At 31.4% G+C, this 13,131-nt stretch overlaps 1 protein-coding gene across 1 annotated transcript in view; it reads left to right on the forward strand.

The window, feature by feature from the left end:
• Window positions 1-13,131, forward strand: part of Vps50 (VPS50 subunit of EARP/GARPII complex) — a 123,635-nt gene that overhangs the window by 58,545 nt on the left and 51,959 nt on the right. The window contains exons 15-19 of the mRNA XM_027919894.2: window positions 1,688-1,782; window positions 2,107-2,205; window positions 6,869-6,959; window positions 9,343-9,519; window positions 12,547-12,665. Of these exons, the coding sequence (XP_027775695.1) occupies window positions 1,688-1,782; window positions 2,107-2,205; window positions 6,869-6,959; window positions 9,343-9,519; window positions 12,547-12,665 (581 nt within the window). The remainder of the gene's footprint in view (window positions 1-1,687; window positions 1,783-2,106; window positions 2,206-6,868; window positions 6,960-9,342; window positions 9,520-12,546; window positions 12,666-13,131) is intronic.

Raw genomic sequence — 13,131 nt, forward strand, 5'->3', positions numbered from 1 at the left:
TATGTGCCACTGTCCCTGGCTTAAAAGAGGATTTTCCCCCAAAATTTAAGTAATTTTCCTTTCAGTTCTGCTGAATAATTCTACCCCCTTACCTTTCATTTGTTGCAAGGTACAGTGAAAAAAGGAGACTTTGAAGGATTATAGAACTGGATTCAAGGCTTAGTTTTGTTGTTCACTGGGCATCTAAGGATAATTACATGACTTCTTTTTAGTTGCTCTTCTTCTAGGGGGATTATAAGTTCCTGCTCAACAGGGCTGCTGTTATCCTTAGATAATATGTAAAGTTCTTAGCATAATGTGTGACACAAAGTAGATAATCAGAAAGTAGAAGTTTTTTTTACTGCTACTTGTGTTATGGTGACCATATGAAGGGTCCCCCAAAAGCTCATGTGTGAGACAATGCAAGAAAGTTTAAAGGTGAAATGACTGGTTTATGAGAGCCTTAACCTAATCAGTACATCAATTCCCTTGAATGTATTAGCTGGTGATCCATCTAGGCAAATAGGGTGTGGTTACAGAAGATAGGTCACTGGGGGCGTGCTTTTGGAGTATATATTTTGTCCCTGGTGAGGGGATCTCTGCTTCCTGGTGCCATGTCTTAAGTGGCTTTCTTTCTCCAGGACCTTCCACCATGATATTCTACCACAGCTTGAGCCCAGAGCAGTGTAGCTGGCCTTCTGTGGACTGAGACTTGTGAACCATGAAACCCAAATATGTTTTTCCTCCCTATGTTATTGTTGGATTTTTTAGTCACAGCAACAAAAGAGCTGACTAAAACAACTTTTTAAACCATTATATATATTATCTACATAATATACATTGTGTACTACTTCTGAGTTGTCTTTTGTCTATTGATTTCTGTGTATATTATTATATTGCTAGCATTTTTAATTTTAAGTAGTTTTTAATATATTTGATGTAGGTAGTACATAACTTTTAACTTTATTCTAACTTTTACTCCATCTTTACAAAACTTTATTTTTTAAAAGCAGTTATCTTGTTCTTCTAGGTGAACTTTAGAATAATTGTTTAGAAGAAAAGTTTTGGTTGTGGTTTTGTTTGGAATTTTGTTGAACCTATACATTAATTGGAAAAATTGGAATTCATCATTCAGTTTTATTATTCACAATTTATTGAAATTTCAGTTTCTTTTTGTATCCCACTGAAATTGTTAGTTTTTTTTTTAAATGGTGTGATATTATCAAAATTACCCCTACTATATGTTAAATAACTTTCTTCATTTTAAGGTTCTTGTTAGATACACCTGAAAGCCATCAATTTTTAGGTATCATTGTATATGTATTGTCTTGTACTTAGTCACTTCTCTTAGTTATTAAATTTTAATTGATTAAATTTTCTAAACAACCACTGCCATGCATAAGTAAAGATAATTTTTGTCCTTATTTCCATTATGAGGATTTAATTCTTTCCTTGTATAGGTGTTTATGTTGTTTTTTACAATGGATAGAATTTTGTAGACCTCTGTTGAATTGTAGTGATGATTCTGACCTTTACTATTTTTGTATCTGATATTCATGGGATTGTATTACCCTGGAGGCTGTTGGCTGCTGGCCTTTAAGAGATACTGTTTATCCAGTTAAGAATGTGTATGTCTCATTCTATGTATAAATATAGTGGTTTTGAGAACTTCCTATATTTGGAGTTACTGAATTTTTTTTTCTTATAGGATGTTCAGCTGAAAGTAAAAACCTACTTGCTTGGAACTGATTTGTCTATATTCAAATATGATGACTTCATCTTTGTTTTGGATATAATCAGCAGGTAATGTTTGAGATCTTGTCTTACTTTTTAGTTTGATTCAACCATTATAATCAAACAAATGATAAATTAGTGAGTTATCTATATCTTCTTCATGCAAATATAGATGATTATACATTCACAACTAATTGCTACTGGGTTTGTTTATAAGTGTTTCAATATTTCTGCCCTTTGGATGTTTATATAACATTCTGAATTTGTGATTTTTTTATAATTTTTCCAAGCATTCAATTTTTATGATTTGCTTTCTTTGAAGAAAGAAATATGAATTTCTTTTTTCTTGAAAAGATGTCATAGGAATTTACAAAAACCTTCCTATCCAACCAGGTTGATGCAAGTTGGAGAAGAATTTTGTGGTAGCAAGTCTGAAGTTTTGCAAGAATCTATAAGAAAACAAAGCATCAACTATTTCAAGAACTACCATAGGTAAGAACGCTAATAATTATAGGTAATTGAGAATAGTTCTGTGTAATGCTTATTCTTATAGTATTAATTGATATAAATAATTACTTTTGAATTTGAATGAATACATTCTGTAGCTCTAGTTAAGGATGTTTCACCAAAAATATAAAATGTTCTCATTATTTATTCATTGTCAATATTAATATATTTTTTGTCTTGGGGGATCTCAGCTATTGAAATGATTTATTTATGGGTAAGAGATGATTATTATATCAGGGTTAACCAAATGAATTTAGCCATTCCTTCCATGCCTACACATAAATGGTGCAATTAGTAAGAAAGTCAGATCAGAAGAGGCAGTACTCAGAGAAAGGGTGCTTGAGAGCATCTCTCTCTTAGGAGTAAGATGGATTGTGGATGGAACTTCATGGTACTCAGATACTGACTACAAAGCAAGGATTGTGTATTATGGTCATCACTGCTGAATTTAGAAAGGGTGCCTAGGAATGGTTTTAGGAGTGGAAGAAGATGGGAAAGAATGTTTACATAGCATTGTGAGTGTATCCTTAAAATAGTGTTAAACTGAGAGAAGAGAGAACCAACATTTAACTTCCCTTGATAACAGATTGACCCTAAGCTGTGCTTCTTGCATACATTTTGCCATTTGAATTGAGTCATATCTTACCTTTTATTCTGAACTTGTACTTTTTACCACTAAGTTTTGATTTTGTTCTTATTTGGTGGTAGAAAGAGTCAGGATTTCAAATTCTGCATTCTTTCTTTGTTCGTGGTCACTACCTGCTCACAGTGATATATGCCATGACAGTAGAGAGATTATTGGACATCAGACAATTGGTTAATTAATAATTAAATAGATTTTGATACAAGTTTTCTATGGTAATTGTAAACTATTAAGTAAATTGCTTTGAAAGTAAATTTAAGTTGAACCTGTACCAAAGCAGAGCCTTTGAGTTTCATAATTGAATGAAGAAAATTAAAAAACAAATTTAGTTGAATAAACATCAGGGAAACAGTAGTTGGGAAACAGTGGTTAGGGAACAGCATGAAACCCTAACACTGCTTTATTTATAACTTCCTTTTGTGCTAAAGCAGAAGGTCTGGCTGTAAACATTTCTATACAGAAGAGAGCGAGGCCTTTTAATCACAGATGAAGAAAAAGGAGCCAGAAACCTCAATTTCCCTGCCAGCATAGAAGCATGCCAGATTTTAGTTTCCCCAAAGATTGCTTTTACCCAACAGAACAACGGGGAGACCTTTTGAGGTGCGGGCACTGTAACAATACTGATTCCTGTAGTTGCCTCCATTCTAAATCCTGCTTATTTTGAGTGTTTGTCTTCTGTGGCAGCCAGGCATGGGCATTTTATTTTAAACTCTGACCGTGATGTAGATTCCTCACAATAATTCACCCTGGTGCAGTTAAAGAAAATGGAAATGAATTATTTAATATTTTTAATTATTTCACGTTTTAAAGGACTTCTCTTAGAAATATTTGTGAACTTTGTTTCTCCTTGATGTGACTATGCTGTATTTTTAGAGGAGCTAAATGGGGGAGATGATAGGCTTTGGTCTCTGCCCTTCCTTGCCAGCTCTTTGGGGTGTGGTTCCATCAGTTGTAATCTTAAAGTGGTTTGATTAAATGGTCTCTATAAGCATTGCCTACACATTTTCCTTTTTTTTTCCCCCTCCTTGCTGTGTTGTATAATGTAAAGTTTGGGACAGCTTGAAAAAGCAACGAATTAACTATTTTTTAGTATAATTTTTTTCCCCAGTGTTAAAACAGAAGTTTAAGCCTGTGTAGTTTGTATCTTTCTCTTAACAGTTGCCACTTCAAAATTATAGTGAAAATCACTTGGTAAATATGGCATCCACCATCAGTGTGTTCTGAAGTACTTCTCCCCCTTGCCCCTTAATGAAAGAAGGTTCACTTGACAAGCAGTTTAGAAATGATACCTGTGGACTTATGTTGAATTGGCTAAAATTACATTAGCCAGTGATAAATCTAAATCTAATAAATGCCAATTTAATATCCCTTTCACCAAATCATACTACAAATACTGAAAAGCTGTGTGAAATATGATGATATATGGGTCAAGTGTGTGTTTTTCAGTAAAACTCTTTAAATGTATAATAGTGTGTTTTGTGATCCTCTACTACTAAATAGAGCCCTTGAAAAGGAAGAAATACTTGAACCAAATTACTCTTACTTTGGAAGTCTATTGAGGCTATTTGTTTGAAGATGTAGATACAATAAAAAGATGAAAATAGAAGCATTTTGCTTTCTTGAGGAACATCTATTTATTAAGTGTACTCATGTTATTTGTGGTAGTTGTATAAAATTTACATATCATTATCTTTTTCTAGGGCAAATTTGTATAAAGTATGAGGGAACACAGTATCATTATGAATTTTTATCTTTTAAAATTACAAAATATATTTAAGTTCCTTAAATTTCTTTATGTTCATGTACTAAGTTTGCATACACCAAAGTTGTCATTCTTCTGCTAGGTGTTGCAAGATTTCTAGAAGCACAAATAGTCTTATTTAAACAATGATGACATAGAAATTATGTGGCAATGCATAATTATTAAAACATTTTTTATATTTGATTTTATATATTACCCTAATCCTAACCCTAACCCTAACCCTAATACCATCACAAATAAGAGGAAGGCAGAGAGAGAGAGAGTACAGATGCTGAGGAAAAACTACATAGAAAAGAAGGCAACATGAAACCTGAGGTGGAGGTTAGAGTGGTCTTGCTGTAGCCTCAAGTCTGAGAATGCCAGCAGCCACCAGAAGCTGGAAAAGGTGAGGGGTGGATGGATTCTCCCATACAGCTTCTTGAGGGACTCCACCCTTCCCAATACCTTAGTTTCACCCAGTGTTGCAGATTTGGGGCTTCTGTCCTCCAGAATTGTGAGAGAATAAGTTTCTGTTGCTTAAAGCCACTCATTATGTGATAATTTGCTACAGGAAACTATCAGAAAGTAGAATTGCTGGATTCTATGATAAATATGTTTAGCATTTTGAGGAACAGCCAAACCATCTTCCACAGTAGTTGTACCATTTTACATTCCTACCATTATTGTCTGAGGGTTCCGATTTCTCCAAAACTCGTCAACACTTATTTTCTTTCCTTTCAATCATAGCTGTCCTAGTATGTGTGAATGTTATTATGATTTAGGTTTGCATTTCCCTAATGATTAAAGATGTTAAGTTTTTATGTGCTACTGGCCATTTGTGTGTGTGTGTGTGTGTTTATTTTCTTTACAGAAATGTCTATGCAGAGCTTTTGCCCATTTTTTAATTGAGTTAATTGTCTTTTTATTGTTGAGTTGTAAAATTTTATAATTTAAGTTCTTAAATTAGATGTATAATTCATTTTAGTTAATTTTAGTGTGTGGTATTAGGCATGGACACAAATCACTTTTACCATTTCTGAGCCATTCCCTCTCCCAGTATTTTTCCTGCTCGTTTTTTCTATCCTTTCCATGCAACTGCATGCACACTAGATGTTTCCACTCTACTACATATTTCTTATGATCTTTTCTGTTTTTTTTTTTCCTATTTTTCCATTTGATCTTCAGTTTGGGTATTTTCTATTGATCTGTATTCAAGTTTACTAATACTGTCTTCTGGTACCCCTTGTCTGCTGTTCTGCTTATTCAATAAATTTTAATTGGAGGTATTATTATTTTTTGATTCTGGAATTTCTATTTGACTCTTTTTTGTTTTTATTATTACATTTATTTGAAGTTCTTTTTTTGTATCCATTTTTGCATCTTTGTCTCTGTTTTATTTAACATAATAATCTTAAGGTCCTTGCCTATTAAACCCAATATTTGAAGCAGTTCCTGCTTTCCATATATTTATCTGTTTATCACCTCTTTATTTTAGAATCTGTATTGGAAAAAAAGAGAAATCTCGAGTTTTGTTTTTTAGTGTGTAGCAACAGCTTGTGGTAAGAAGGGAAAGAATAGGACAGGTGCTGACCCTTTATTCAACTAGAAGCAAGGATTTGTTTTCCTGGGACTCTATATATGACGTAAGGATTACTCTGGACAGATAGAATAGTAGCATTAAAGAAAGAGCAATATGACATAGGTGATGTCATACTGTCCAGACAGTCCACTGACTGTCCAGACAGTCCACTAACATACATGTCTTACCTACTAATTTAATATGTGGACATAGGTCCTGACTAAAGATCTTTGAAGAGTGATTAATTATCTTAATATTATAGCTGAGTAAGTATGGGTCAGATCTATGCCGTTTAGCATAAAGTATTAGTATGTATATTTTCATATAATTTGTAAATTATTTCTCTGTGTTTTGGCATTGATATATGATTAATAAGATATTTAGGCACATGAGTTAGTGACAAGCTTTTAGTTTTGTTCCTTAATAAATATGCCATTTTCCACACATTCATTATTTTTGCAGTAAGGTAAAAATATTCAGCTAGTAAATATTTGAGAGTTTTTTTCTCTAAAGAATAAAGTATTAGCAAGTAAAAATGAACATTTATGTTTATTGTGTTAATCTGAATGGGTTCTCAAAATTGATTATGATCATGGTAATCCTATAATTATATGGTATTTATTTCCTCAGTTCCTACGTGCAGAGTATTTTTCTTCTTTAAGGTGTTTATTTTCTTTATTTTAAGAACACGACTTGATGAACTGAGAATGTTCTTAGAGAATGAGACCTGGGAACTTTGTCCTGTTAAGTCAAATTTCAGCATTTTGCAACTTCATGTAAGTTTTTCTTAAGAGCAGTGTGTCTTTTTGTCATCTTTTGATCTTTTTACTTTTTAAAAAAGCATATTTGAGCATTTAAAAAATTAGTGAAATTAAGTAACCATGATGTGTCTTCCTTTCTTGAAAATCGTTAGTGGTAAATCCTTTCAATAAGAGTGATCGTTTCATGAGTATGAAAAATCCATCTATTTACAAAATACAGTTTACATTCTTCAGGAAAACTTTTTTGCCTAAGAAGAATTGCAGTTAAATTGGCCTTTTTTTCTTTCAAATTCAGAAAAGGGTATATTGCTATATTTAAAGTTTTCAGAAAGCTTTTAGTTATATTTTGGTACTTTTGAGTAAAAATGCTTATTTACATATGTAGAATATTTCTTTTCTTAAAGGGACTTAAATTATGCTAAGTCCTTTTTAATTATGCTAAGGCTCTTAAATTTGTACTACAATTCATAAATTTGCCTATACTGAGACAGTGCCTCAGAAATAAAAGAGATACTTATGAAAAAAAACTTACCTAATTTTTATTAGTTAATTGGATTCCTTGAATCTCTATAGAATAAGGAATCTGTAAAAAAAAAAAAAAAAAAAAAAAGTCCTAAATAAAAAATTAAAGGTAAAATCAAAATGTTGATTTTACCTTTAATTGAAACACACTGCAAATATTTGTTTGAAATATTTTGTTATACAAATATCAAATATCAAAAAGCAGCGCATATACTTAGATCCATGTGTTGAAAGTAGTATGTTCGGTTTTTGACTTTGAAAAGAATGGCTTTCTGTAATCAGTTTTCTTAGTCTGGATAAATGCAAAGACAACATGATTAGTTCTAGTGTGTTCCTTTCCTAATATTCAAATATTAAAAATACTGAAATGTGTTGGTAACAAATGTTTCAAAGACAACAAAATTAGCATTAATTTTAATTAACACTATCAAAATAATGTAATTAACATTAACAGAATCTACAGATTCTAATATAATGAAGATAATTTCTTAACATTATTTAGAATTGTAAGTTTAACATTAATTTTAGAATATATTTAAATAATTTTATTTGAATTTTTATTTAACTATCAAATTGTGAATGTCTACATACATACTTAGTATAAGAACTTATTTTAGAGGCACCTTGAAACATTTCTATTCAGGGAAGCATTATTTCCTTTAAAGGGGTTACCTTGAACACTGTGCACAACTTGTTGTTTACTAGATGCATGTTCCATATTCCTAGATGCATGTACTGTATTCTGTGGATACTTAAAAAAATTGTCTCATTAATTTATATTAACCCCTTGTTTATAAAATTATAAATTAGAAAAATAAATCGCATGATTCTTAGGTGTTACAGTGAATCTGATTTAAGGAGTCCTTGAAGTTTAGAAAGAAAAAGCACACATTCATAATTTAAAACTTAACAAGCCAATGTATCTTTTAGAAATTTAAGAATACCTTTTAATAATATCATTGGATCTTATAATAAGAATATTATTGAATATGAAATTTGAGATTAATCTTTAGATATAGAAAAATGTTGACTTTTTTGTGATAAATTATCAAACCAAAAATATAATTCAAATGAACTTTAAATATTATTTTAAAAGATAACTTTTTCTCTAGCTAGCTGTATAATCTTGAATTTAGCACTGAATCCCTTTAGAACATCTCAAGTTTCCTCATCTGGATAATGCATGATTTGAACCAAGTATTACAACTCTTTTAGCCCTGGCATTTATGATTCTCCCAATCTAGATTGTTCCTTTCATTTTACAGATGAAGAAATATAAGCATAGAGAAGCCAGGTGATATTCCCAATAGTATGTAAAAAGTTAATGGAATGTAATGGGTTAAATATCACCTGTGTTTTTGTTGTCTGCTTGTTGGTATATAAAGAAAAGTAAATGAAAGTTTACAGATATGTACACAACAAAGTAAGATATATACTTCATGCTTTATTATAGAATATCTTAAATGGTACAAGCATATGAGTAAGCAAAGTGTGTGACTTAATTCATTTTTATAAATAATTCTATTTGTTCAAACTGTATCCTGCTAGGACTTTTATTGCTACATTAAGTTTTCTTTAAATGTCATTCAAATTTCTTAAGCTATTTAAAAAAAAAATCTGCAATTCCTTAAAGTCAACGCCAAAAGTAGCTTGATTCAGATAGCACTGATTTAAGTGATATAATTGAGTTGTCATTAGGAAACATTTAAACTTGTCTTTCTAAGATTGTGATTTCAGACAACCTGTAAGATTTAAAAGCAGATTAGATCGTGATTTTTTCCCTGATTCACTCTACATTTACATTGATAGAATATGTTTATTACTTGAATTTTATTGTTTTTCCTAAAAGACATCTGGTTCCTTTTTTAATGTTTAGGAATTTAAATTCATGGAACAGTCTCGTTCCCCATCAGTTTCGCCTAGTAAGCAGCCAGTCTCATCTTCTTCGAAAACAGTTACCTTGTTTGAGCAATACTGTAGTGGTGGGAATCCATTTGAAATTCAGGCCAGCCACAAAGATGAAGAAACAGAAGATGTCTTGGCTTCTAATGGGGTATGTGATATTTCTAAAACATACTGTGAAAAGGAAGTTAGATTTATTTGAAAGTGTTTTAACCAATGAGGAAGGTAATTTGCTAGATTTATTTATCCACATACCAGCTACCTTTGTACGTACATCATATACTTACAATAGTACTTGTATAGGTAGCGACTTTTCAATACATTTCGTTGATGATGTCCTTCTGAACAATACATTTTGCCTTTATGCTTGCTTTATGTTCTTACCAGATTATGGGAGGGAATAAGTCATCTGCACTTTTTTCTCAGCTCTACTCCTGGGTATCTAATCATTTTGTTCCATGTTCCTTTATCTGAGAGAGAGAGAGTAGTGTCTTTTCTAGTCACTTGGCAGGGATGTTTTTAAGATTTAGAAGTACATTGCTTTAGCAACATTTTGAGAAGTTCAAAAACAGTCTTAATAGTGTTTTAGTGGAAAGAATTTTAAGTCTGGTAATAAGTATTGCCTTTATTGTTTATTAACTGTGTGACTCTTAGAAAATTATTTTGTGATTCTGAGTTATCCATTATTAACAGTGAGGAAAATTCTTGCTTCCCAATTGCCATCAAGGTATTCCAAAATATTTCACTTGGCAAAGGATGTTGTTTGATGCATCCTTCTAAGTGTCATAATTTCTAAATGAACTCACCATGATTTTTATTTTAGATTTGGTGAAGCCAGAGTGAAAATTGTTCAGATTTGACCTGAGAAAAATCTATTACATTTGTTTCTGTATTTAATTTTGGAATTTCTCTTTTGTTTACTTAACATGTATTTTTAAAACTACAACTAGGAAAATATACCATCATCATGTCTTATCATGGACTTTAAATTATTTCACAGTAAGCCATATTTAAAACTATGGTTCTTTGGTGACATTTTGCCCTATATAGACTAAACTGAGAAGAATTAAAAGGCATTTCAGTTATTTTGAAATAATGTTTCCCTCTATAATGATTTGTGAATTTAAAAAATATAAATTAAAATTAGAAAATGAAAAAAATACATAAAAATTTTAAAATGCCCACACAGTATTTGATCCTTATTATTTGCATTAATTGTGTTCCATATGGTTGCTGTGAACACTTCAGATAGCACATGCTAAACCATTGCTTCTGTGGTTCATATAGAATTAAATTCCTGTGAGCTTCTAGTCGCAAAATACTCACCAACTCATCAATTCATGACCTTGTTTTATGTACGCTTCTATTAAAGACATCGTATGTAATATATGCTGTTGATTCATTAGCATTGAACTTGTGGCTGACAGCACTGTAACTTATGCCAAAGTGAAGCTTATCCAGCATAAGCGTTTTCTCTGTAAGGGAAATCACATCTGCCTTGTACTTAGGAACACTATAGAAGACTTCTGCACTGTCTTGAAATGGAAGCCATTCTAAACAAAGTCACCAACAAAAAGCATGGAAATATAAAATACTGAATAAACCATGATAAGGACAACTGTTTATGGTATAAGAGCAAAAAGAAAGCAGAGCATACCTTCAGCTGAAAATGTGTATATTTGATGACTCAGAGTTTGTGCCTCTGCACATGTCCATGAATAATCACAAAAGTCTCTTAAACATTGATTTGGAGCTTACAAATAAATTTTAGGCAAATTTGTAAGAATCTAATTAAATAATGAATACCCACTATACCATGTAATCATAAATCTCTGTTGTAATAACCAGGAAACCCTAGTTTGCATGAAATACTGATCTGTATATCACTGGAATCGAATTATTTATATGTATAGAAGAAGCCTACTTTGCTTTTTTTTGCAATTATTAATATGTGATCTAATCTTTTTAGATACAACTTAAGTCCTTGAGAACCTGAATCTAAATATGGCCTAACGAAATGCTTTTCCTTAATAGAACTTTAAAAAGTGGTTTGTTAAATTGTTTTCATTTTGTCATCATATTAGTTTCCTCAACTGTCAAATGAGATTAAACTTTCTCAGAATTGTTTTTAGACTCAGTGAGATAATTCATGACAGCAGATTGCATGCCGATGGGTTCAAAATAATAATTTTTGGCCAGACCTTAACCCTATTAATCGATAACAATAGTTTGATGATGATGATATTGCCACTGCTTTCTGTGCCTTGCGTGGTTTCCACTGTCCTTCCCCTTGCTGGCATTTGGCCATGGTAACATAATAGATGGTGAAAATGTTAGGAAGGTATACATCTTTTCAAGAGTAAACCAACCATGTTTGTCCTTGCTCTCAGTAGGTCCCTGGGTGTTGAACATAATGCCCTAAGCTGTTCTTGGAACTAAAGCTCATTGTAATGAATTAAGTAGAATATATGTGTGTTGTATGTGTTTATTAACTGAGTTAGTACTTCCAAAGAGGTTGAGAATTGCACACTCAACCTCTTTATAATGAGTTAACAAATTGGATATAAGTTTGATGAAAATTCTAGATTGTTTATTAAAAAGAAAGAAAGAAAAATGTACTCTTCGTTTCTCTATTGAAGTCCAGTAAATAAAAAGAAAGAAAGAACACTCTGTTCCTCAGTTAAGGTTCAATGTTTTTTGTTTTTTGTTTTTTTTTTTAAAGAGAGAGAGAGAATTTTAATATTTATTTTTTAGTTTTTCGGCGGATACAACATCTTTGTTTGTATGTGGTGCTGAGGATAAAACTTGGGCCGCACGTATGCCAGGCGAGCGTGCTACTGCTTGAGCCACATCCCCAGCCCTCAGTGTTTCTTTTGTTGTTGTTTTTTGGTTTTTGGTTTTTTTTTTTTTTTTGTAAATGGAGATGTGATTTTGTTAGATAGTTACAAGCTTTTATAGGTATAATTTTTTTTTCCCATTTCTATTTAGCTGGATTAAGGAGGATGATAGAGAAGAAAATGAAAGGAGGATTCTTGATGGCAAAATTAAAGCTAAATTATTAAGAATTTACCTAGATAAACTATTTCTTATAAAATTGATGTACTTTTAATTATTTTGAAAGAACTCAAGAAAGGTTGCTCTTTGTACTCACTGTTGTATTTTACTCTGTTCTCTTTAGTATGAATCTGATGAACAAGAAAAGAGTGCCTATCAGGAATATGACAGTGACAGTGATGTTCCTGAGGAACTCAAGCGAGATTATGTGGATGAGCAGACAGGAGATGCTCCTGTGAAAAGGTAATTGTTTAGGGTGTATGGTATTTAGCATTTAATGTTGTACTCTTGACATATTGAATTACCTTTAAAGGTCAAGAAAAAAAATAAAATAAAAATTTAGTGGTTATCACATCCTATGAAAAAAGTTAATGTATTTTAAAGAATGATTCCAAAAGACTGAAAATGTAGGTTTTCTTTTATATTCCATAACAGTAGATTTTCAAGAAAAAATATCTCTAAGAAAAATTCTACTTAGCAAAGCTTTATTTTGTTATTTCACAAATGAATTCATTTGACTATGAATTTGACTGTTACTATTTCAAAATAAAGAAAAAGAATATATCACATCAGGTAATTTTAAAAGGCTAAAAAAAGGTTTTAAACTAGTTTTTCTTAAAATTTACATAGCCCTTTTGACATTGTTTTTTGCAGAATGATTCTAATTCCTATTTTTTTAAATTTCACAAGACAATCTTTTTACAAATTT

The sequence above is a fragment of the Marmota flaviventris genome, chromosome 1, assembly GCF_047511675.1.
Source record: "Marmota flaviventris isolate mMarFla1 chromosome 1, mMarFla1.hap1, whole genome shotgun sequence".
NCBI lineage: Eukaryota > Metazoa > Chordata > Mammalia > Rodentia > Sciuridae > Marmota > Marmota flaviventris.